Source organism: Triturus cristatus, chromosome 9 (assembly GCF_964204655.1).
Source record: "Triturus cristatus chromosome 9, aTriCri1.1, whole genome shotgun sequence".
NCBI classification, from domain to species: domain Eukaryota; kingdom Metazoa; phylum Chordata; class Amphibia; order Caudata; family Salamandridae; genus Triturus; species Triturus cristatus.
In genome coordinates this window covers 188,556,746-188,578,481 of record NC_140592.1, presented here as the reverse complement: position 1 = coordinate 188,578,481, position 21,736 = coordinate 188,556,746, and the positions used below count along the sequence as shown (strand labels likewise).

Below are 21,736 nucleotides of genomic sequence, written 5' to 3'. Positions count from 1 at the left end.
AGTATTAGATGGGGCCCTAGGTGTGATTTCAGGCCGACCATGCTGGAGCGCAGGTCGGACAGTCCAAGTGGTTCATACCGATCATAGATTTTACCTACTGACTTAGGTTTTTTTATGGAGCTTGGGAGACTGTATCTAAGGAAGGTACAATGAAAATCGGACACCTTTGCTGTGAGCCCACCTCCCCCGACCAGACGGATCCAGACATCTTAGAAGCCCAAAACTTTCACCACTGGGTAATTACAGTTAGGACCTCGTTTCCATGGAAAAACATTTTTAGGTCTCGCCTAGCGATGCAGCACGAATGTGCTGCCATCGCTTTGCGAGGCATGCAGTATACACTGTAGTGTGGAAGCTTCGAGGAAGCTCCGCCCACTCTCTGCCCATTGGCTTTTGTCCTAAATGCTGCCTTCAGATTGGTTTGAGGTTTGTTAGTCCCTCCTTAGTCATCATTTGTATACTTCCACGGCTATCAGCCCCTTTACTGCACAGACTACTTTCTTCCAGTGTCTCCCCCTCCCTCCCGCAGTCCGTGACTTCTTGGCAGCCCGCCCCCCTCCATGCACTCCCAGTCATGCTTGTGCCACCACAGGGGCCCAGCCTTTGCCTTGTTTTCCCCTGCCTGCAGGAGAGAAGCGGGAGCCCACCCCGCTGTTGCGTGCCCGTCGGATTGCATTACAGTCGTCCTGAGCGTGTGCATGTTGTGCTGCTCCAGGCTGTGTGGAGATGCTCGCAGCCGCTCTCCCTCTCCCTCCCGCAGTCCGTAACTTTTTGGCGGTTCCACCCCCTTCCATGCACTCCTAATCTGCGAGGGGGTCGGCGGCGACTACAAGAGCCATCGTGCTGTGGCAGCCTCTGTGCGGAGCTGTTCGGAGCCGCTCTCCCCCTCCCTCCCGCAGTCCGTGATTTTTTGGCGGTCCCGCCCCCTTCCATGCACTCTTTATCTGCGAGGGGGTCGGCTGCGACTACAAGAGCCATCGTGCTGTGATAGCCTCTGTGCGGAGCTGCTCGCAGCCGCTCTCCCCCTCCCTCCCGTAGTTCGTGATTTTTTGGCGGTCCCGCCCCCTTCCATACAGTCTTAATCTGCGAACTAAGAGCTTTAGTAGTGCTCAGTTGTGTTTGCCAAAAATGCTAAAATCTACATTTATATAGTGCCTGACACCACAACGTCTTTTGGCACACTCCCCATGGACATGACTCCCCCGGCCTCAGTGCTACAGTCACAGTGTCTTCGGTGAGTTTGAGGCTAGGGTTGTTGGACTGCTTCGTATCGACAAACGTACTGATCCATTTGTGGATAAGTGTAAAATAGTCGCTCTCCGCCTCCCTCCCACAGTAAGTGACTTTTTGGCGGTCCCGCCCCCTTCCATGCACTCTTAATCTGCGAGGTGGTCGGCGGAAACAGGAAGAGCCATCGTGCTGTGACAGCCCCTCGCCAATCTTGTGTGCGCCGAGGGAGGAGAGCCATTCACAAAGACCAATCTATTGAATGCTGGCCATTGTCCCTGGCACGCGCTTTCTTCCTGTAGCAGGAGCATGGCTGTGAGCTGAGGACACTCGTGTCTTATGTTTTATTTACTTGGAAAAGGTTCATCAGGAACACAGAAATCGCAACATCCTGACTCTTGCAGACAATGCCTTCTCGATGATCAAAGGAACAAATGGACGGGGCACTCACCATCAAGATCATGCTCACTCGGCAACGGATTTTATAAACAGATTAACACACGTAGCTTAAAAAAATTATCTGGCTTGTAACTTGGAATCTGCATTTCAGTGAGAAGGACTCTGCATTCTGTTAACCTTTGCTCGCTGTGTTATACTGCATACTTTTTTAGCATATTTTCTCTTCTCTTAATACACTCTTTTATTTATGGGTTCTCGTAACTTCAACTTTACAGAAATGTGCCTCGGTTTTTTAAAGTAAGTACATTAGGCAAAATCAGATAATTCATGTACACATTTTTAAGTACCCCTCATAATGTTTACCAAACTGCTGCTTTCATCAAAAAATTCCAATATTAATAAAAGTTCTAGAGGCCATTAACTTTGAGAAAACGCCCCTCCACGCTCGTTGTGTGTATCTCCATTAGTGCCCTTGTAAAGGTATTTATCTCATGGCAATGCCCACTACAGCGGTCATTAATGCTACATTGGAGATGTGGTAAAAGTTTAAGCGGACTTTGGTCTCCTCCACCAAGAGCACATAATGCCTTTCGATGTTTCCTTTCAGTGAAGCCACCTCTGACATGACAAAAAGCAACTAGAAGTCTGTTGTTCCTACGTTTTTTTTGTTATCTAACTGAAGAAAGCACACCCCGAGGAGGCTGGCACCAACATTGAAAGGCTGATACTTTTCGTCACAACACTGACAAAATGTGCTGATAAATATTATGTCATAATCAGCTAATATTTGAAACAATTGCTCTTTGTGCCCTTCCTTCTCTCCCAGATGCATAATATCAGTTTATTTTATTACATCCTGCTGCCTGGAAAGCAAAAAAAGTTAATTCCGCTTTCACCTCGGCTACTGTTTGTTGGCATTGAACAGACTGTGTCGTACATTGCAGAAGCTCAAAGCGCCTGTGGTTGGCCTGACCCAGCCGAATTAAGAAATGTCCACATATCCGCATTGCGAGCTTGACCATTTGCCATAGGAGCAATAAATATAACCGAACCTCATAAATAAAATGTCTTTCAGTTCCGTATTCATCGATTGGCCGGTTCAAATCCCATTGACATTTAGTTTCCACTTGCCATGGATATAGCATCCATTGGCTGCCTTGCACTGCGAGTGAACGCTTTTTGACTTATCAGATGCGTACATGCCTGAAAAAGAGTGCACTTTAGTTTCAGGACTTGTGTATTTTTTTCAAATTTTGTATTTTCAGTGATATGACAACCGAAGGCCCTGATTTTATATTAAAAACAGAGCTTTGGACTATACCATTTCCTGCTGAAAGGTAATATTACTCTCCATGTGTTCCCAGACCTGGCGTGTCACCTGTTTGGTGCTTTTTTCCCTCCATGTTAAAGAAGAGTAGATGTTTCAGCACCCAGGCTAATGTGCTGCATAGCTAAATACATATAAGATCCCAATGGCGAGACCGATTGCATTGCAAATGCTTGTTTTGGTTTGCTTTCAACTTTTGCGCTGTTTGACAAATCTCCACAAAACTTTAAAAAAAAAGTCTCATCCACCTCAGCTCTTTCCTGTAAAGTTTTGAGGTGATCTGTTAATGGGGGCTAAGAAAATGGGGGTGTCCCAAACACATTTTCACCATTTACTTTTAGAAACTTATATAAAGCTACAGCCAAAACGGCTGAACGCAATTACACCAAATTTGGCTGAAAGCTAGATCTTGGTCCAGAAAAAATGCTTTATTAAATTTGGTGTAAATCCATTTTATAGTTTTGGAGACATTAAGGTTCCAAAAAGCTGCATATTTCACACATTAGAGGATCTGTGGAGCCAGCAGATTGCTGGATACGATATGATTGGCTCCCAGCAAATCAACAAAGATGTGAAGACAACCATTTCAGGACTAGGGGACTTAGCAGTCTGTTTACAAAAAGATTTCTAACAAACATGTAGGGGGCTGGGTAGGGATGAGGTTGGTGAGGGGGGAACCAGGAGGACCCTTCCCTGGGACCAGAAACTGAATTTGTTTTGGATCGGGTCCAAGGAACTGTAGACAATCCCCAGTTTCAGCAAACCAATTTAAAAAAAAGAAGATGGTGCACTCATGCTCTTTCTAAAATAAGCCCACTGGTCTCATTTGTATGGGAAGGGTGGCATCTGATCCCCTCACAGAGTCTCTATGAGGCCCCAGCGTCACCATCTTCAGAGGCTGTTTTCATAATCAGGAAAGCGGTGCATGTGGCTCTCCTCTCGAGCATCTATGAGGCCCCAGTGATCATATCCACCATGGCCATCTTTATAATTTGGAGAGGGGGCATGCAGTCTGCCTCCCGAGTATCTACGAGGCACCTAGGACCCCCTCTCCCAGGCTGTTTTCTGGTCGAGGGAAGAGGGGAACATAGCTCCCGTCCCGAGCCATAGTAGGGCCCTGGTCCTCATCCCCCGTGGCCAGTGTTTTTACTGAGGCAGGGTCCTGTGGCCCCCACCTCCTGAGTTGTATATTAGCCCCAGTGGCCCCATCCCTCAGGTCCCAGCCCAAGCAGTGTTCAGTGGACCCCATTCCATAGTACACTGCTGTTTCTTCCTCAAGAGAGTGCGGGCATTCGTTGGTCACAATCTCTTGGGCAGGTAACACAACTTTGCTCTCGCCTGGGCAGGAGCACAGAAAAAAGCTTCTAGTGCCCAGGTTGGGCAAAGCATTAGAGCCAGCTCCTGCCAGCACCTACAATAGGTGCTGGCTGGGGAGCTGACTGGGGCTGTGGGACTCCCCCTGCAGCCCCTAACGATAGATGCATTGAGGGTGCCCCAGATGGGCACCAGGGCACCAAGTGCAAGAATATAGCTGGCCCGACCAACACCCATAACGAGTGATGGCTCACAACTCTAAAATAATGTGTAGTTGTCCCAGGTTCAACGGGATTCCCAAAAAAACAATGGAAAAAAGAATAATAAATGAGCTGCAGGAGCTGCTCATTCATTATTCATAGCTCCAGCAAGAAGAGCCCCATAATACCCAAGGGCTTTTTGAAATAATATTTTTTCTTGTTGGTGCTATCCCTAGAAGGGGCAGGGGCACTACAAAACATTTTTGTATTGTTGTGGGGTGATGCAGAGGGTACAGAAGTCCCCCAGCAATATTTAAAATTAACACAGTAAGTCTCCTTGGCCATAAAATCCATCACCTCAAGAGATCTTACCACATTTTTTAAAGCACTTTGAGCTGGAGCAGTATGCTCTTCAGCTGGTGGGCAGATACTCCTTGTGGGTGGGTTCGATGGCTTAACTTTATGGCTTCACTTTATTTAAAGGGAGATGCGTTCATGCGCTGTGAGGTGCTTTCATTTAAAGAACCTGCATCCGACCCCTCTCATTCAAAGAGCGGACTTCTTCAGCACCGTAAGGTAAATCAGGCTATGACATTTAGCTCGCCTGGTTGCGGGATGTGCAACCTACCCCACCGTAACGTGTGCCGGCATGGACGCATCTCCCTTTAAATAATAAAGTACCATTGATTCACAGGCCCCGCCTGGAATCACATCATTTTTATTTTATTTTCACTGGTCCTGACGAAGCGCATTGGATCCCGAATGGACCATTATAGAGCGCGAAACATGTTGACCCCATCACAGATCTTCCACACTATTACACATATCCTGTGAGCAGCAGTTAGTCAGACATCTGCCCTCTATATTCTTTTCCACAGAGGAACTCCAGGATCCTTACTATATTTTAACTTACAGATTGGACCCGTGAACAAAAACCTCGGTTCTGGGTTCCATTCAGTAATTTTAACGCACTCACTTTGTTTAAAAGCCCACATACATCCATGCACAACTGCGGCGACTCCTTTCAAAAGATCTCCGTTAAAGAGCCCTCTAGCGGGGCCCGTGAGGGACTGCAGCGCCAACCCCACAAGGAGCATCGCCCTATGATGAAGCATGACACCTGCAAGGGTGTGTGAGGGCATCATAGACAAAAGGAGCAATTCCCCTACCACTCACACTAACTTATTTTATGTGTGAGCTACTTTTACCTACCTGGTCTTGATTTTCCATTTTAGGAACAGTTACCCCCTTTAGTTCAATACTGAAATATTTGATGACATATTTGTTTTTATTTAAAAAATGCTTTAATGAATACATGTTGTAGTAGTCACTTTTATTATACATTGCAATGGGTACATTTATCAAATATACATTTGATTATCATTATTGGTGATTTTTTGACAAAGCCTATAGGTCTGCTGAAGCCTTGATAAAGCCAATAGGCCACCTACTTTTTTATATTTTGGTGTTTTGACCCTTCGGCAAAGCCAGTATGCCTGCATTACTTAAAATGACACGAGATGCCAGGCCCTATGCCCAACCACACATTATGCACTGTCTTGGCCGATGCATGGCTGGGGGTTATGAACACATGGGGGGTTGGGCTTCAGCCGTGTCTGGATGGGGTTTGGGCACATGTGGGGCATTGGGCACAGGGTTTGACTGCAGTCCTGTGCCCAACCCCACGTCACGAACGACAGATGGCTGTGGATGGCTGGAGGTTAGGTGCCACAAGGCAGGTTCTGTGCTCAACCACATGCTGTGCCCGGTGATGGGCATTTTACTTTACATTAAAACAACCAAAGAAATTAACTGGAAAAAAACAAAGGTTAAAGTGTTCCTATAGTAAGAAGTGTGATAATATTTTACTACTTGCTGAAAAAAACACGTACAAATTCAATGATAAAATCAAAGGTTAACGGACGTTATTGTTAGGTGAAAATGTCAGTTAAAACATACTGTTTTAAAAAACAAAAGCAATAAAATTCACTGAAGATATCTTAAGTAACTACAACTCGTGCCCTAAAGTGCGATATGACATCGCATCACTTGTGACATGTTTCACATCAACATTGATAACATCACTGCAATAGCTGAAAGGACATCATTGATCACAACACTGTACATGGCAAGAGCATGAAATAGTTACTTTAGGGCAGCAGTTATCGTTACTTGAGATAAACACAAGAGTAACAGGGGTTGGCAGTCAATAGCGACTTCGGCAAAGACCCTGTGGCTACTCTCTACTGCGTACAATTACAGTTGTGCACAGTGATAGGTAGTTGTATGCAGAAAATGAAATCTCAAAGAACTCCATGTGGAATATGATAAATAATCTAGATTGTAATACCTTGCTACTAGTTAGTAGTATGGTTCTGGTGGATGCAGATCTGCTTTTGGTGATAACAACATATTACATCAAACCATGCATTTGTTTTAATTTAAAACAAGTCTCTAATATGAATTCTGTGTCCTCATAAATGCACTGTGGTATTGGTCTCAGGGACTTTCAATAGCTGGATAATGATTAGATAGAGATACATTATTAGTTATATGAAATTACAATCTAAATTGTCTACTCACCCACAATGCTTCATGTTCTGTGGTTTATCCATTCGGACTGCAAGTTTTATCTTAAGATCGTGATCCGGACAATTTTTGGATACTGTCATTTTGTGCAATTCTGATTGTTTTGGGCTGTTAGGTGTTGGGTGCAATACAACCTGCAGAAAAACAAAAACATAACGAAAACGTTCATTATCACAGCAGTTTCGTCATACCTAATTTGCCTTTTTAGGTATTAGATGTAAAAAACCTTCCTGGGAGTATATTATTTTCTCCTAATAAGCGTCTTAAAATGGAAATTCAGTTTCCGTAGCTTAGGAAATGTAGACAAATGAGAACTATGTTTTTCTGTAAGTCTGCAAAGATTATGGAGAAGGTGATATATGGCTCATTGTTTGAAATAGGCTTCAAATACATTTATAATAGTATTGAATCTGCACATCTGGATACACTGCCAAGAGAAGGTTGGGAAGCTGGAATGAGAGAACTGCAGGTTTTCATTTCAGGGGTGAAATGACTTGCCCGAGCAATTTACATTAAGAAATTGAATCTTTTCTGGTAAAATGATAATGGGCAAGCGGAACGGGTATAGCACATTGAAAACGTGCCTGATGGTACCACACATGAATTTTCATTCAATATTTCATACTAAAAATACAATTCCATCGCAATTGCAGCAGAAAAGGCTGATGTGGTTCAGGGTGGTAAATGAAGTGCAGACTGGTATACATAGTTCAGAATCCGCACAACGTTTGCATTAGAAGCAAATGTTGATTTAAATGATAAGTAAATTTTGCATGTAAATATATATATATTATCTACTGGCGGTCGCCAGTAGATAGTTGTAGTTAGGATCGTGTTTCCATAGGAAATCCGCAACATTCTATTTGGAATAACTTTGGCGCCGATTGACGAATCCTCGCGAAATTTTCGAAATAGGTGGGGCGCTCCGCTCCGCTCCTTCCCTGAAAGTCTCGGCGGGATTCGTCAAGCGGGGGCTGAGATTCAGTTTTCCCCATGCATTTTTCCATAGGACCTTTAGTCCAAGCTACAGCCCGAACGGCTGAACAGAATTACTTGAAATTTGGCAGAGAGGTAGTCCTCAGGTCAGGGATGTGCCTTTTGCAGGTCTGGTGTAAATCTGTTCAGTATTTCCTGAGAAAATAGCATTTAAAAGCATATATATATCTATAGGTGCGCTCCGTGCGCGTACGGTAAAACTTACCGTACGCGCACGTTTTCCGTGCGCGAGCGTGATTCTGATTGGTTGTTAGATCTTAGTAAACATTCGAATCGGTCGAAACCAGGAAGTGTCGGCCGCCATTTTGTCTCTCGCAGTCTGAGGGGGTGAAAAACAAAGGTGGAGAACGTGAAAAGGGGGCAGGGTGGACAGTTCCTGACCCCCTAGCCTTTGTCAGGGGGTCCCAGAAGGACCCCCAAGGGCCAAAATTTCCTTTAATTTTTTTGCGACAAAATCGCGGAGTACGCGTAGCGTGCGCGTACGATAGAAACGGAAAAATTCCGCGAACTGCGTAACGTGGGCGCGCAGTGCGCGAAGCGTACCGTGCGCGTACGGTACGCGCACGGTGAAAAACCTTAAAAAATATATATATATATATATAACTTAGCATTTAAAAAACCATACAAATTCACTGAAAAAACCATAGGTTTCACACACGTTATAGTTAGGAATTAGCATTTAAAAAACCTTGCAAATTCACTTAAAAAATCATAGGTTTCACACATGTTATAGTTAGCTGGACATTTCACTCGTGAAAAACCATTGAAATTCCCCCGTTATAGTTAGTGCAGGCAACTATAACTCACGCGACCGCAATCCTCTGCTGATGACGTCAGATATTACATCACTGATGACATATGTGTCTTTCTGAAAAAAAAATATTTGTAATATATGTATAGCTAAAAATTAATGGAAGAAGACATGGGTATATTAAGTGTCTAAATACAGTGATGTAATATCTGACGTCATCAGCAGAGGATTGCGGTCGCGTGAGTTATAGTTGCCTGCACTAACTATAACGGGGGAATTTCAATGGTATTTCACGCATGAAATGTCCAGCTAACTATAAGATGTGTGAAACCTATGGTTTTTTAAGTGAATATATATATATATATATATATATATATATATATATATATATATTATCTACTGGCGGTCGCCAGTAGATAGTTATAGTTAGGACTGTGTTTCCATAGGAAATCCGCAACATTCTATTTGGAATAACTTTGGCGCCGGTTGACGAATCGTCGCAAAATTTTCAAAATAGGTGGGGCGCACCGCTCCGCTCCTACCCTGAAAGTCTCGGGGGGATTCGTCAAGCAGGGGCTGAGAAAAAAGGGGGTCCCAAAACGCGTTTTCCCCATGCAATTTTCCATAGGGACCTTTAGTCCAAGGTACAGCCCGAACGGCTGAACAGAATTACTTGAAATTTGGCAGAGAGGTAGTCCTCAGCTCACGGAAGTGCCTTTTGCAGGTCTGGTGTCAATCTGTTCAGTAGTTCCTGAGAAAATCAAAAGTAAAATCATATATATATGGGCGGAGCCTAACCACACATCTCATCCTGAGATCTGATTGGCTGTTAGCACTTCATCCAAGAAGTGTTGGCAGCCATCTTGGGACCAATATACATGATAGCACCTCATTAAAAAGCATTGCAGTTAATAGAAGGTTTTAAGACTTTAGTTACATTATAAATCATTTGTTGATGGTACCATACTCATTTTAGGAATTGTGGTATGTTCTAAGGTGATTTCACCATGTGAAAAAGCCTTCTGCTGGGATATCATGATTGAGAGAAAAATATTTTCTCATGCTTTTCCCACAGAGGTTTGGAAAGTGATCTATAAGCTAAACTGAGAGCTTATTTTCTGTAAATTCACATTATCTTTCTCAGTCAAGTGAGAATGAAGTCTGACATTCTCAGTAAAACATGTACATCCAACAAGGGCAGATACTGTCAGTTGATTCCTTCGTGTTCTACTGCAGCTTCCCAGAGTGTTCCAAAGAACAACTAGAGCGCTAACAGTCCTACTTATGATAAACGTATGGCACACCTGAAGCCATCTTGCTTGGATTAAAGTGGTAACTCTTAAAACATTTAATTTAAAAAGGAACAAAATGAGGGGGTTCATTTTTCCATAACAAGTATGATTAGTGCTGCAGAAAGAAAAACTAGGGCACATTTTGACTTCTGAAATCCTCTTTTATTTCATTAAAAAATTCTGACATGCAGACTGAAACATGCACTTTCAATACCAGCAGCAGTTTCCCCTGGTGAGCAGTAGCTTTACTACAGTGATCTAATGAGCAAAAAGAGTGCTAACATTCTGAATTTATGGCAAATGTGTGACACATCTGAATGCCTTCTTGATGGAATCAAAGTAAAAAACTGAAAGTATTTCCTACTGAGGAGACTGCAGTAAATGAGGAAATTAGGAAACTTCATAACAAATAAGTCTCCCAAGATGGCCACCAGAGACAAAATAGCCCAAATGTAGCCCAAATATCACCCAGATGTAGCCCAAGTATAACCCAATGACAGAATGTCCCAGAGTGTTCTTAAAAACAACTAGAGCGCTTACTGTCTTCATTATGACAAAAGTATGGCACACCTGAAGCCATCTTGATTGGAATAAACTGGTAACACTTAAAACATTTAATTTAAAAAGGAACACAATGAGGGGGTTCATTTTGCCATAGAAATTATGATTAATGCTGAAGAAAGAAAATGAGGGCACATTTTTAGTGACTTCTCAAATCCTCTTCTATTTCATTAAAAAATTTTGACATGCAGACTGAAACATGCACTTTTAATACCAGGAGCAGACTTCCATGGTGAACAGTAGTTTTACTACAGTGATCTAATGAGCAACTAGAGTGCTAACTTTCAGAATTTATGGCAAATGTGTGACATATCTGAATACCTTCATGATGGAATCAAAGTAAAAAACTGAAAGCATTTCCTACTGAGGAGACTGCAGTACATGAGGAAATTAGGAAACTTCATAACAAATAAATCTCCCAAGATGGCCACCGGAGACAAAAGAGCCCAAATGTAGCCCAAAATCACCCAGATGTAGCCCAAATATAGCCCAATGACAGAAGTGTGAAAAACACTTATTATTTTGTGTTTTTGCAGTGTTATATAGTGCAGACTTGTCAGGTATTGGAGTTCTTTACATGAGCATTGGTTACATTACACAAGAACAAATTCATTTTGGTTGTAGACATGGGGAGACTAAGTGATTTGACCAGAATCACAGAATGTCGAGCTAAAGCAGAAACTCCAACCTGGTTCCCCAGTTGCAAAGTCTGCAGTTCTGGAAGTAACACCACATCCTCTCCCCTAAGTGCAACATTTAATCAAGTGGTCAACTGGATAAAAAAACATAAAGATAACAAATAATTTAAAAGTGCTTTGGCGCTATTTGAAAACTCAGAAAATATGTCCTTATTTTAGTCTTTTAGAGCACTAACCATAATTTTGATGCCAATAAGACCCTCTCATATATGTAATTTCTAAAGGAAATGCTCTAGGTATTACAGTTTTGATTACATCAAGATGACGTCAGGCGTTCCACACTTTTGTAATAAATATAGAATGTTAGCAATCTAGTTGTTCATTAGGATACTGTTGAGAGGCAGAGGCCAGGGGCACGGACTCTGAAAATTGAAGGCAGGTAGGTGGGTGCAAAGGCAACAATTTAACCACACTGAGCAGGCAGGAAGGGCCGTGGCAGCACAACAGACTATGTAGGGCAGTGGAAAGGGGGCAGGGGCAACAAAGCAACAATACAGGACTTGCAAGAGAGGCTGTGGCAATGTAATAGACCATTGTGGGCAGAAGGAAGAGGCAATGGTAGTACAACCATACATGCCAACAGACCCGATTCAGCCAGGAAACGTCCAATGTTTTTAAGCTCAAATGGGCTTTATTTGATCTGTCTCCTGTCTACAATCTCCTCTTTTTCAATGTAACTCAAAGGGGAAAATCAATACCCCAGTTTTTTTTTTTAAATCTCCCTCTTACCAAGTTCAAAATGTTCGCAAGTATGGTACATTGGATCATGGAAGGAAATGGGGTAGGGACATGGACTTGGATAACAGAGGACAGGAGGGACATGGAGAGGTGCACCAAACTGACCCTGCAGGGCAGGCATCAGGGTTTGCAGCAGCACAATACACCACACAGGGCATGCGGGACGGGAGTGCAGCACAACAATCCATAGAAAGCAAGAGGGAGGGGACAGGACCATGCACATGGACAACAGAGAACAGAGGGGCAAGAGGCAATGGTAGCTAGCTGACCATAATGGACAGACAGGAGAGAAAGCTGCAGCATAGCAGACCATAAAGGGCAGGAGGGACGGATCGGGGGCATTACAACGGAACAGACAAGCCAGGAGGGAGGGAGTAGGGGTCTGCACATGTAAACAGAGGGCTGGGGGCAAGGGGGCAGGACAGGAGCAGCAAGATAGCCATGGAGGTCAGGCAGGATGGGAACTAGAAGCAAGACACACCATGAAGAGCAACAGTGAGACTGTGATGGCATACACACAGACCATGGAGGGAAGGTGGGAGGGGGTCAGGGGCAGCTAACTGACCACACAGGGAAGGTGGGAGGGGCCATGGCAGCACAGAAGACCATGCATGGCAAGTGGGAGGGTTAGTGGCAGCACAATGGCTATGATGGGCAAGAAGGAGGGTGCAGGGGCATGCACAAAGGATGATGGAGGATAGAAGGGAGGGTCAGGACCTGTGCACAGACAAGAAAGTTCAGGGGAAGGGGCCTCACAACAGACCGCACGGGGCAGGCAGGAGGAGCAGTTGCAGCACAACAGACCAGGGAGGGCAGAAGGGTGTGGCAGTACAATGGACCATGTAGGACAGGAGGAAGAGGATAGGGGCATGGCATGTGGACAGGCAGGGTGGAGGTGGCAGGGACAGGTTACAGTCATCTGACAATGCTAGGCAGGTGGGAGGGGAGTGGCAGCTCAACAGAACACTCAGAGTAGATAGGAGTGGCAGGTCCATGGAACATGGTGGGCAAAAAGGATGGAGCAGGGGCATGCACAAAGACATTGGAGGGCAGGGGGAAGGAGAATAGGGGCAGCAAGCTAAGCACAGAGTTTAAGCAAGAGGTCAATGATGGGGCATAGAATTGGGCAATGGAGGGCAGGAGGAGGGGACTGGTACATCATACTAAATTGAGGGCAGTGGCAGCACATCAGACCATGCATGGCAGGAGGGTGGAGGCTAGTCCATGGATTCACACAACAGAGGATAGGGAGGAGGGGGATGGGGCAGCAAGCTAACTGTTCGGAGAAGGCGGGTATTAGGAACTTTATTGTTTTTAAAACGTGTGTCTGTGCGAACTACTTAAAATATGAACAAGTATGCAGCATAATCTCACTTTTATTCAGGAAGAAGAGGACGTTTGTGACTGTGACTCCGGGCTCACTTGGCAGAAACACCCCCTGACCCTCCACCCACTATCGCAAAATGTAATGCCCGTGAAAAGGGTAGGTGAACACAGTGTTATATAGAACATAGTCCTGAGAGCACGATTGAAAATGAAAACTAGATATAGTGTATGGTATAAACTATGCACCAAAAAGTGTGATATAAGATGAACCGGGCGTGAAATATAATATGCAATACATTGTGCGCAATGACAGATTCATTGGAGAGCGCGAGATAGCACAGGCACTAGCGCGTGCTATGCGATGTGCGCCTTGGAGTGTAATATGCACAGGGCAGTGTTGTGTAACCTAACTAGTCTCTAAAGTTGCAATATAAAATATGTGCTGGGAAGTGTAACGTTGCATATGCACTGTGACAAAGATATGGATCCCAGATTGTAATATGTATGGCATAGCACTGTGCGTTATAACATAGGCATCGAGGAAGGCACGTTAGATGGGGCAATATAACCCGTGCGAAGACAAGTGTGGCATGACATATTCACGGGGTGGTGTTACAGTGCACATGGGCTAGAGAGTGTCATAGCATATGCACTAGCTGGTGGAATACAACACAGAGGTGTGTGGCACTCGGCAGGCAATGGTGGGTGTAACACAGCATTGGGCTCTGCCAGGAGCGCGCTGTGACTCTCAAGTGATGTTCGTCCCCTTTCCAGAGAGTAAAATAAAAAGTATTACACATCCGGCAGTGGATGGGTGTTTTATTAACCGTGAGGGGGGTTTTTTACATAGTTTTGGTCAAATCTTTGTCGAATCCCCTTGGAATGGCTTGGTGTGCATGTGTATTAAATGTGCCCGTCAATAGCTACCCATGTTTGTATAAATAAACGACAAGAGTGTCTACCGGGATTAGGCACGGTAGGGCATCAGACATGTCAGAGCTTCACTAGTGGTGTAAATACATTCCACGTGGATTCATTGTATGCATAGTCCCCTTTTAATGAATATCACTCAAATCGTCATGGTGATAGGTACGTACGGTTTGTCCAGCATGTCCTAGGTGTGTCTATAAATATATATTTTTTAAAAATAATAAAAAACAGTGGCCGGCCCTGGGGATTGGGGTCAAAAAAATATAATTAGGAGACAGGCCCTGGGGGATGGGGTCATCAGGGCGAATAAATTAGAATAAGAAGGGGAACCACACAGCCCCCCTTCTTAAAAAATTAAAATAAATAAAAGACTGGCATCGTGCCGGAGGCCAAGCCCCCTCCTTGCAGCACTCTGCAAACGCGCCCCCTGGCGAGTTGTAAGTTGGGGAATTAATTCCTCTTCAATACTGAGGGTCCCTGAGGGCCAACTAGCCCAACAGGCATCTCCAGTATGTGCCAGGGAGCTGCGCTGCAGACAGGTGTTCTGAGGCCAAGCCCCTTTTTACACCTCTCTGCAACGCAGCTCTGTGGCGCTTACTGGAGGTACCTAGTGGTCTAGTTTGACCCTAGGGACCCTTAGGATTCAAGGGGACTTAATCTCTCAACTTAGAACAGCCACAGGGCGCGTTTACACAGTGGTGAAGGGAGGGGACGGGGCCTGAGGTGACGTGTGCAAACACGCACTATGGCACGTTTTAAATTGGGGATATAATTTCCCTTCAATACTGAGGGCCCCGGGGGGCTAACTAGCCCACCAAGTGCTTCCAGTAAGCGCCACTGAGCTGCATTGCAGAGAGGTGGTCCAGGCTGTGCCACTTTTTACACCTCTCTGCAACGCAGCTCTGTGGCACCTAGTGGGCTAGTTGGACCCTAGGGACCCTCAGGATTCAAATGAACTTAATCTCCCAACTAAAAACGGACACAGGGCGTGTTTACGCAGTTGTGAAGGGAGGGGACGGGGCCTGAGTTAACGTGTGCAAAAACGCCCTGTGGCCTGTTTTAAGAGGTAGTTTTAATCCCCCTGCCCTATTATATACTAGGGGCTTACTGAGGAGGTCATGCTAATCACAGGGGGACCCCAACGCATAATGTTCCCTAGTGTATGTAGGTGTTTTCACTGTATTCTAAGTGTCTTTTAACATAGCACTGGCTCTAGGACTGGTTAGTCAGACTCAGTTACCACCAGTATCCGTCTGAAAAAGTTGAGGGTACAGGATGATTTTGCAACAAGGATTCTTTCTGCTCTTCTTTTTGTTCTTTCTGCACGTTATCCTTCTTCCTGCACTTTTCTTCGTCTTTGAGGACTTCTGTTGCTTCTTTCTGCACTTCTTTTTTTTCCTTTCTGTGGATTTTTTCTTCTTTCTTCACATGTCCTATCTCTGTAGGCATAGTTAGAAATTAGCATTTAAAAAACCTTTGAAATTCACAGAAAAAAACATATGTTTCAGGCACGTTATAGTTAGGAATTAGCATTTAAAAAACCTCAGAAATTCACTGAAAAAAAACATAGGTTTCAGGGGTGTTATAGTTAGCTGGACTTTTCACTTGTACAAAACCATTGAAATTCCCCCGTTATAGTTAGTTCAGCTAACTATAACTCGCGCGCCCGCAATGCACTGCTGATGACGTCACATATTACATCACTCATGACATGGTCAGTGACATCACTCATGACATCACTGATGACATCTCAAATGACATCACTGATGACATCACTGATGACATCATCCTTGTGATAGAGTGGCAGACCTCCTCTCACCCTAATATAACCTTTGATACACACATTCAAAAATAGAGACTAAAATTTTCAAAACAATGGACATACCAATACCAGTTACAACAACCTCTTCAGTAATTCTAAGATCCACTTACACATCCACTCATTCACCAACAGTCCTATACAGTCACTCATACATGTACTCACTCAGCATATGTACTCATACAGCTATACATCCTGTTACACAATGCCACTCATCCATAAAGTTACTCACACACATAGTCACTCATGCTAATAAAGAATCAAACATACATTTACTTGCATATACAGTTATACACACTTACTTCTACGGAAACTTACACATACTTAGTCTTTTAAACAATCACTTATAGAAACACATACTTATTCATACGGGAACTCTTTCAATCTCTCACTCTCACATATACTCACTTATATACACCAATAGTCACATATACTAGTTTAAAACATATGTAGTTACTCATAAAGACACTATTGAGACAGTCATTCACTCACTAACACACCCATACACACACTCATCCACCCATACAGTCCTGCACACATGCTGTCTTCAACACATACAAACAGTGAGTCACTCATTCATGCACCTATGCACTACGTAATACCCCCCACCGAACCATGCAGACACTCAGACTGATACTCAAAAAACCAACTAATAACCTATATAGACACCCATGTAGCTACTCACCAACCCATGCAGCCACTTATACACAAAGTGAGAGACTGATACAGATATTTACATATTTAAACATTACTCACTAAGCCATGTATTCACTATGATACACTTAATCAGTCAGTTACACAATCAATTTTTCAAAAACAAATCATCCATTTAGACACTTATATACCCATTTATTCTTCCATCGACCTTGAGATATACATATATAAAACATATTTAATTTTCAGAAAAACAGACATTCACTGGATGATGTCATCAGTGATGTCATCAGTGATGTCATTTGAGATGTCATCAGTGATGTCATGAGTGATGTCACTGACCATGTCATGAGTGATGTAATATGTGACGTCATCAGCAGTGCATTGCGGGCGCGCGAGTTATAGTTAGCTGAACTAACTATAACGGGGGAATTTCAATGGTTTTGTACAAGTGAACAGTCCAGCTAACTATGACACCCCTGAAACCTATAGTTTTTTCAGTGAATATATATATATATACACACACATATCCACTGAAAAAAACAAGGGTTAAAGTAATGTTATAGTAAGGTGAATATGTCAGTGACAAAATTAACAAAACAAACAAGTTCGAGGGCCTCTGAAAGCCACCTAAAACTATGATGACCTACGTGCCTATGAGTGCACCAAAGAACTTAGAGGACAGAATCCCATCACTCACCGAGGTGACATGCTTCATCATCTGGGATCTGCTCCCGGCTGTAAATCCTAGTACAGCCGAGGGCTACAACCCCCTCACTGTGAGGGAGGAGCACAGGGAAGTTTTCATAGATGATATCCCTCTCTCAGGGTTCCTAAAACCCAGAATGAAGAGCTATTGTTCTAGCTGGTATATCTGTTCTTTGGTGCACTTATAGGCACGTAGGTCATCATAGTTTTAGGTGGCTTTCAGAGACCCTCAGACTTGTTTGTTGAGTATATGTAGATTGGGGATTTCATTTGAGCTGGTCTTTAAACTTTTCCCTCTGGCCCCCCTATCCTAGTTGTGTACTAGTGACAAAATTAACGCTTAGAACTAGAAAGAAAAAAAACACTGAAATTCATCAGTTATAGTTTATATATACCTGCTTATGACATCATATATTACATCTCTCATGACGTTCTATGAAATCACTTATGACATCATTGATGACAACTCAATGACATCATTGATTACCTCATTGATGACATGACTGATGACATCATACAATGAGTTTGTTGGTTTGTTTTATAGTTTACATAATGACGACTAGCTACCATATTACTTTTCTACCTAATTTTGTGTCCAGCTAATTGGTAAAATTGCTTAGAACACGCATGTGCTCCTAATGCACTCTTGATGTGTAGAGGTATTGAGCAAGTTATAAATCTTTGTATTGAAGAGTAACTTTGTGAGCAGGTGACTGTTGACTTCTATTAATTATGTTCCACACAAGATTTTTGGTACATCAGAAAAAGATTCAATTTCTTAATGTGAATTGCTCGGGCAAGTAATTTCACCCCTGAAAAATAAAGGGGAGGAGAGACGCGTGGTCCCCCTCCCTGAGCCTTGTTAGATCCTGGGGATCCAATCCTTCAGGACTACTGATTTAATTAAAGGAGAGGGGCTGTGCAGCCCTCCCTTCCCCAAGCTGTTTTCAGCCCGAAAAACCCCATCTGCTGGGGCCCTCATCACTGAATGGTAGTTGTCCTGGTACCCACCCACGACACCAACCATACACTCCTTGGGGGAGCCCCGTGGCACCATGACCCCAACTGGCTCCCCGCATTCAACAGGTGCCTGTATTGCCCCCGCTTGGAGGGAGCACCAACTAATGCTGCTCCCTCCGGGGCGGAGCAATATTTTGAAATGTTTCCCTTCCTACATCAGTGCGGGTAGGGAAAGAGTTCAAAAGTTTGCTTCCAACTGGCGGGAACAGCATTTTGAAAGCTTGAGCCTGCTGGGAATGGATTTGATGTTCAATCCCACTCGGCAGGAGTTTTTAAAATTATTCTGCCAAGTTGGAGCAAAACAGGTTTCTGAGAAACTGCTATGTCCCTAGGGTTGGCTTCCAAAATGAGCCGGCCCGGATTGGGTGCCCAGGGCTATTAATGGCCCTGTGAGGGAGCCGCATGGCCCCCTCCTTTACAGTAATCGGCCCCAGGGTGGGCTCCCTGGGGCCCTTAGAGCCTCAACAAGGGAGGCCGCGCAGCCTCCTCCCAGTATACAGTCATTTTGGTGCTGCAGTGGGGTCCCTGGGGTCTGTGGAGCCTCAGGGAGGGGGACAGCAAGGACCCCCTCCCCATATACACAAATTTCGGCCCAACAAGTATGCTCCCTGGGGCCTCTGGAGCCTTAGGAGGAGATCTGTATGGCCTCCCTCCCATTACATGCACATTTTGGCTCTGTGGATGGGCTCTCCAGGGCCTTTAATGGCTCTGGGAAGGGGTCTGCATGGACTCCTCCTACTTTTTCATGATTACAGTCCTGGGGGTACGCTCACAATGGCCTTTAATGGCTCAGGGGTGGAGGCCTTGCAGCCCCCAACTCCTTTATGAATACAGGCCTGGGGATGGACTCCACAGAGCATAAACTTAGTGGATGCAGCCCAGCTGCCATTTTGCTTCTTTGTGTTTTTCACTCCCGGTTGAGTCCCGCTTGATTGCATCAATTTTTGTTAATTTTTTATTTTCCTCTTTGGCCTCTGGGTCCCTCCCATGGGACCTAGAGGGTTAGGACATACTACCCTGCTCCCTTATAATACTTTTATAACTTCAGGAGAGAGAACTAAGGGCTAGATTATGCACCGGCGGTCCAACCTCTGAATTGCAACTTCGGCAGTCAGACCGCCATAGGACTGCTGCAAACACCAGGGATCCACAAACCCTGGTGGTGGTGCGGTGATCTGTGGTGGCAATATGGTAAGCGGTGCCCCTGCTGCACCACTAAGCATATTATGACTTTGCTACGACCAGCCTTTTCATGCCAGTGAGCCCACCATGAAAATGCTGGTAGGGGGAAAGAAAGGTGGCACTACAGGGTCCCTTGCATCCCCTGTGCATGGGAGTGCATGCAAAGGGGAACATATTGTGCCCTCCAGCTGCATGCACCCCAGTTCCTGCATAGCTTGGACTGCAGAGTCCATGCCATGTGGGAACTGCCTTTAGCGCTCTCATTGTGGTGGCTTTTCATAGGCACCACTGTGGGACCGCCAAAGAACCACCCACCAGACAGGAGAAAACTCATAATCTGGTGGGCGGTCTTCACATGGCTTTGGTGGTGTGAGAATGGAGCGGGGGGAGGCGGTCCCACTCCCACACAGCCAACATCGTAATCAGGCCCTAAGTCTCCGAGTCCTGCAATGGCTGCAATCAACATTTTTCTGATGTTGCTGGTAGCTAGTCAGAATGCTCACTCCTGCTGGAGTGTGACTCCTGCGGAAATGAGATGGCCCAAGGGAAAAAAAACTGCCAGGCCCAATCAAAACGCACTATTTTTAAACTGGCACGCCCTCAAGAGTCTCTCGATCTCTCAAGGACCCAACCATCCAGATATACAATTTACCTTAATTTCTCAGAAACTTCTGAACAGATTGACACCAAATCACAAAAAGCACAATATGCAGACCAAGACTCAGCTTTCTGTTAAATGTGGTGTAATTCCGTTCAGCAGTTTTAGCGGTAGCTTGTCTTAAAGAAGTCTATGGAAAATGCATGAGAATTTGCGTTTTGGGACCTACCTTTTTTCTCGGCCCCCGCTTCACGGATTACCCGGAAATTTTCTATGCACAAACTAGTCAGAAAGTAGCACATTTTTGGGATGTTTCGTGGAGATGTGTCAAACGGTGCCAAAGGTAATAGTAACACATAACGCTTTTCCTAACTCTAACTACCTAGGTAATATATGTATATGTGTGTGTTATGTGTGTGTGAACTTAGTAACAAAGAGCGAAAGGGTTGAATTAAGTACGGAGAACGGTAGAATTTTGCTATAAGCGTCTTGCTGATTTTGGTATGATAATAGCGTACAGAAGAGACACACAATTTTAGACACAGTGTCCGTACCACCATCTTCTCTGTGGTGCTGCAAGAATGCCATAAGCCCAAATGCAGGCAATCATAAATGTCTTCATCTCAGCCCTTTAATAGTAAAAAAAAATAGCTAAAGTTAGGGTGATTTGGACCATAAGCCCTCTGTGACGCAGTGCCACTGCAACTGTTGCAATGGCTACGTCACTGCCATCACTTCCCTGACCTACTATTTTTTCAGTTGTTGGCTCAGATTTCAAGTTGTTTGCTTCTGATCTTCCATTATTCTGCTATTACTTGAGCAATAGGCCCAATTAACTCATTAAATTATATTGATTATGAATATAGATGCAATTCACAAATTATTGGGTTGGTAGTATGCAATATTCAATGGCACTTTGAAAAATGTTAGTCTTATTATTGTGAATATCAACAAGCAGAGCTGAAAGACACTGTAAAATATATTGCATTTCTTTAGGATCCCAACATCTACAATCAAATTGGACATTAAGACCTTCTTTGTGTATTGGGCAGTGCAATGCTACAGAGTGGTACCATAATGCCTCGTACAAAATGGGTCTGATTAATGAAAATGTCAGAAAATTAAATACGGAGCCTGCACAACACCTGAAAGTATTGTTCCCCCTTTTTTCAGTTCACAAAGATTCCCATGCATGGAAAGGTGAGCCAATTGCAGGTTTTCAAGGATCTTGGGAAGGTAGTGTGACTTTCCCTGTGAGATCCTGGACTGCTATATGGAGTTATCCACAGCTGAGAACTCTGGACAGGTGAATAAAATCTCATCTGCAAATGCATTTCTTTGTTTTCTCTGCCGGTGAAATGTTTTTCTACTTCGGGAAGCCCTTCCCCTACACTCCTAGCAAATCTG

At 44.2% G+C, this 21,736-nt stretch overlaps 1 protein-coding gene across 15 annotated transcripts in view; it reads right to left on the bottom strand.

The window, feature by feature from the left end:
- CADPS (calcium dependent secretion activator) overlaps positions 1-21,736 on the bottom strand; it is a 1,625,151-nt gene that overhangs the window by 814,365 nt on the left and 789,050 nt on the right. For all 15 annotated transcript variants that reach the window (XM_085624714.1, XM_085624723.1, XM_085624709.1 and 12 more), the window contains exon 8: positions 7,051-7,190. In XM_085624714.1, the coding sequence (XP_085480840.1) occupies positions 7,051-7,190 (140 nt within the window). The remainder of the gene's footprint in view (positions 1-7,050; positions 7,191-21,736) is intronic.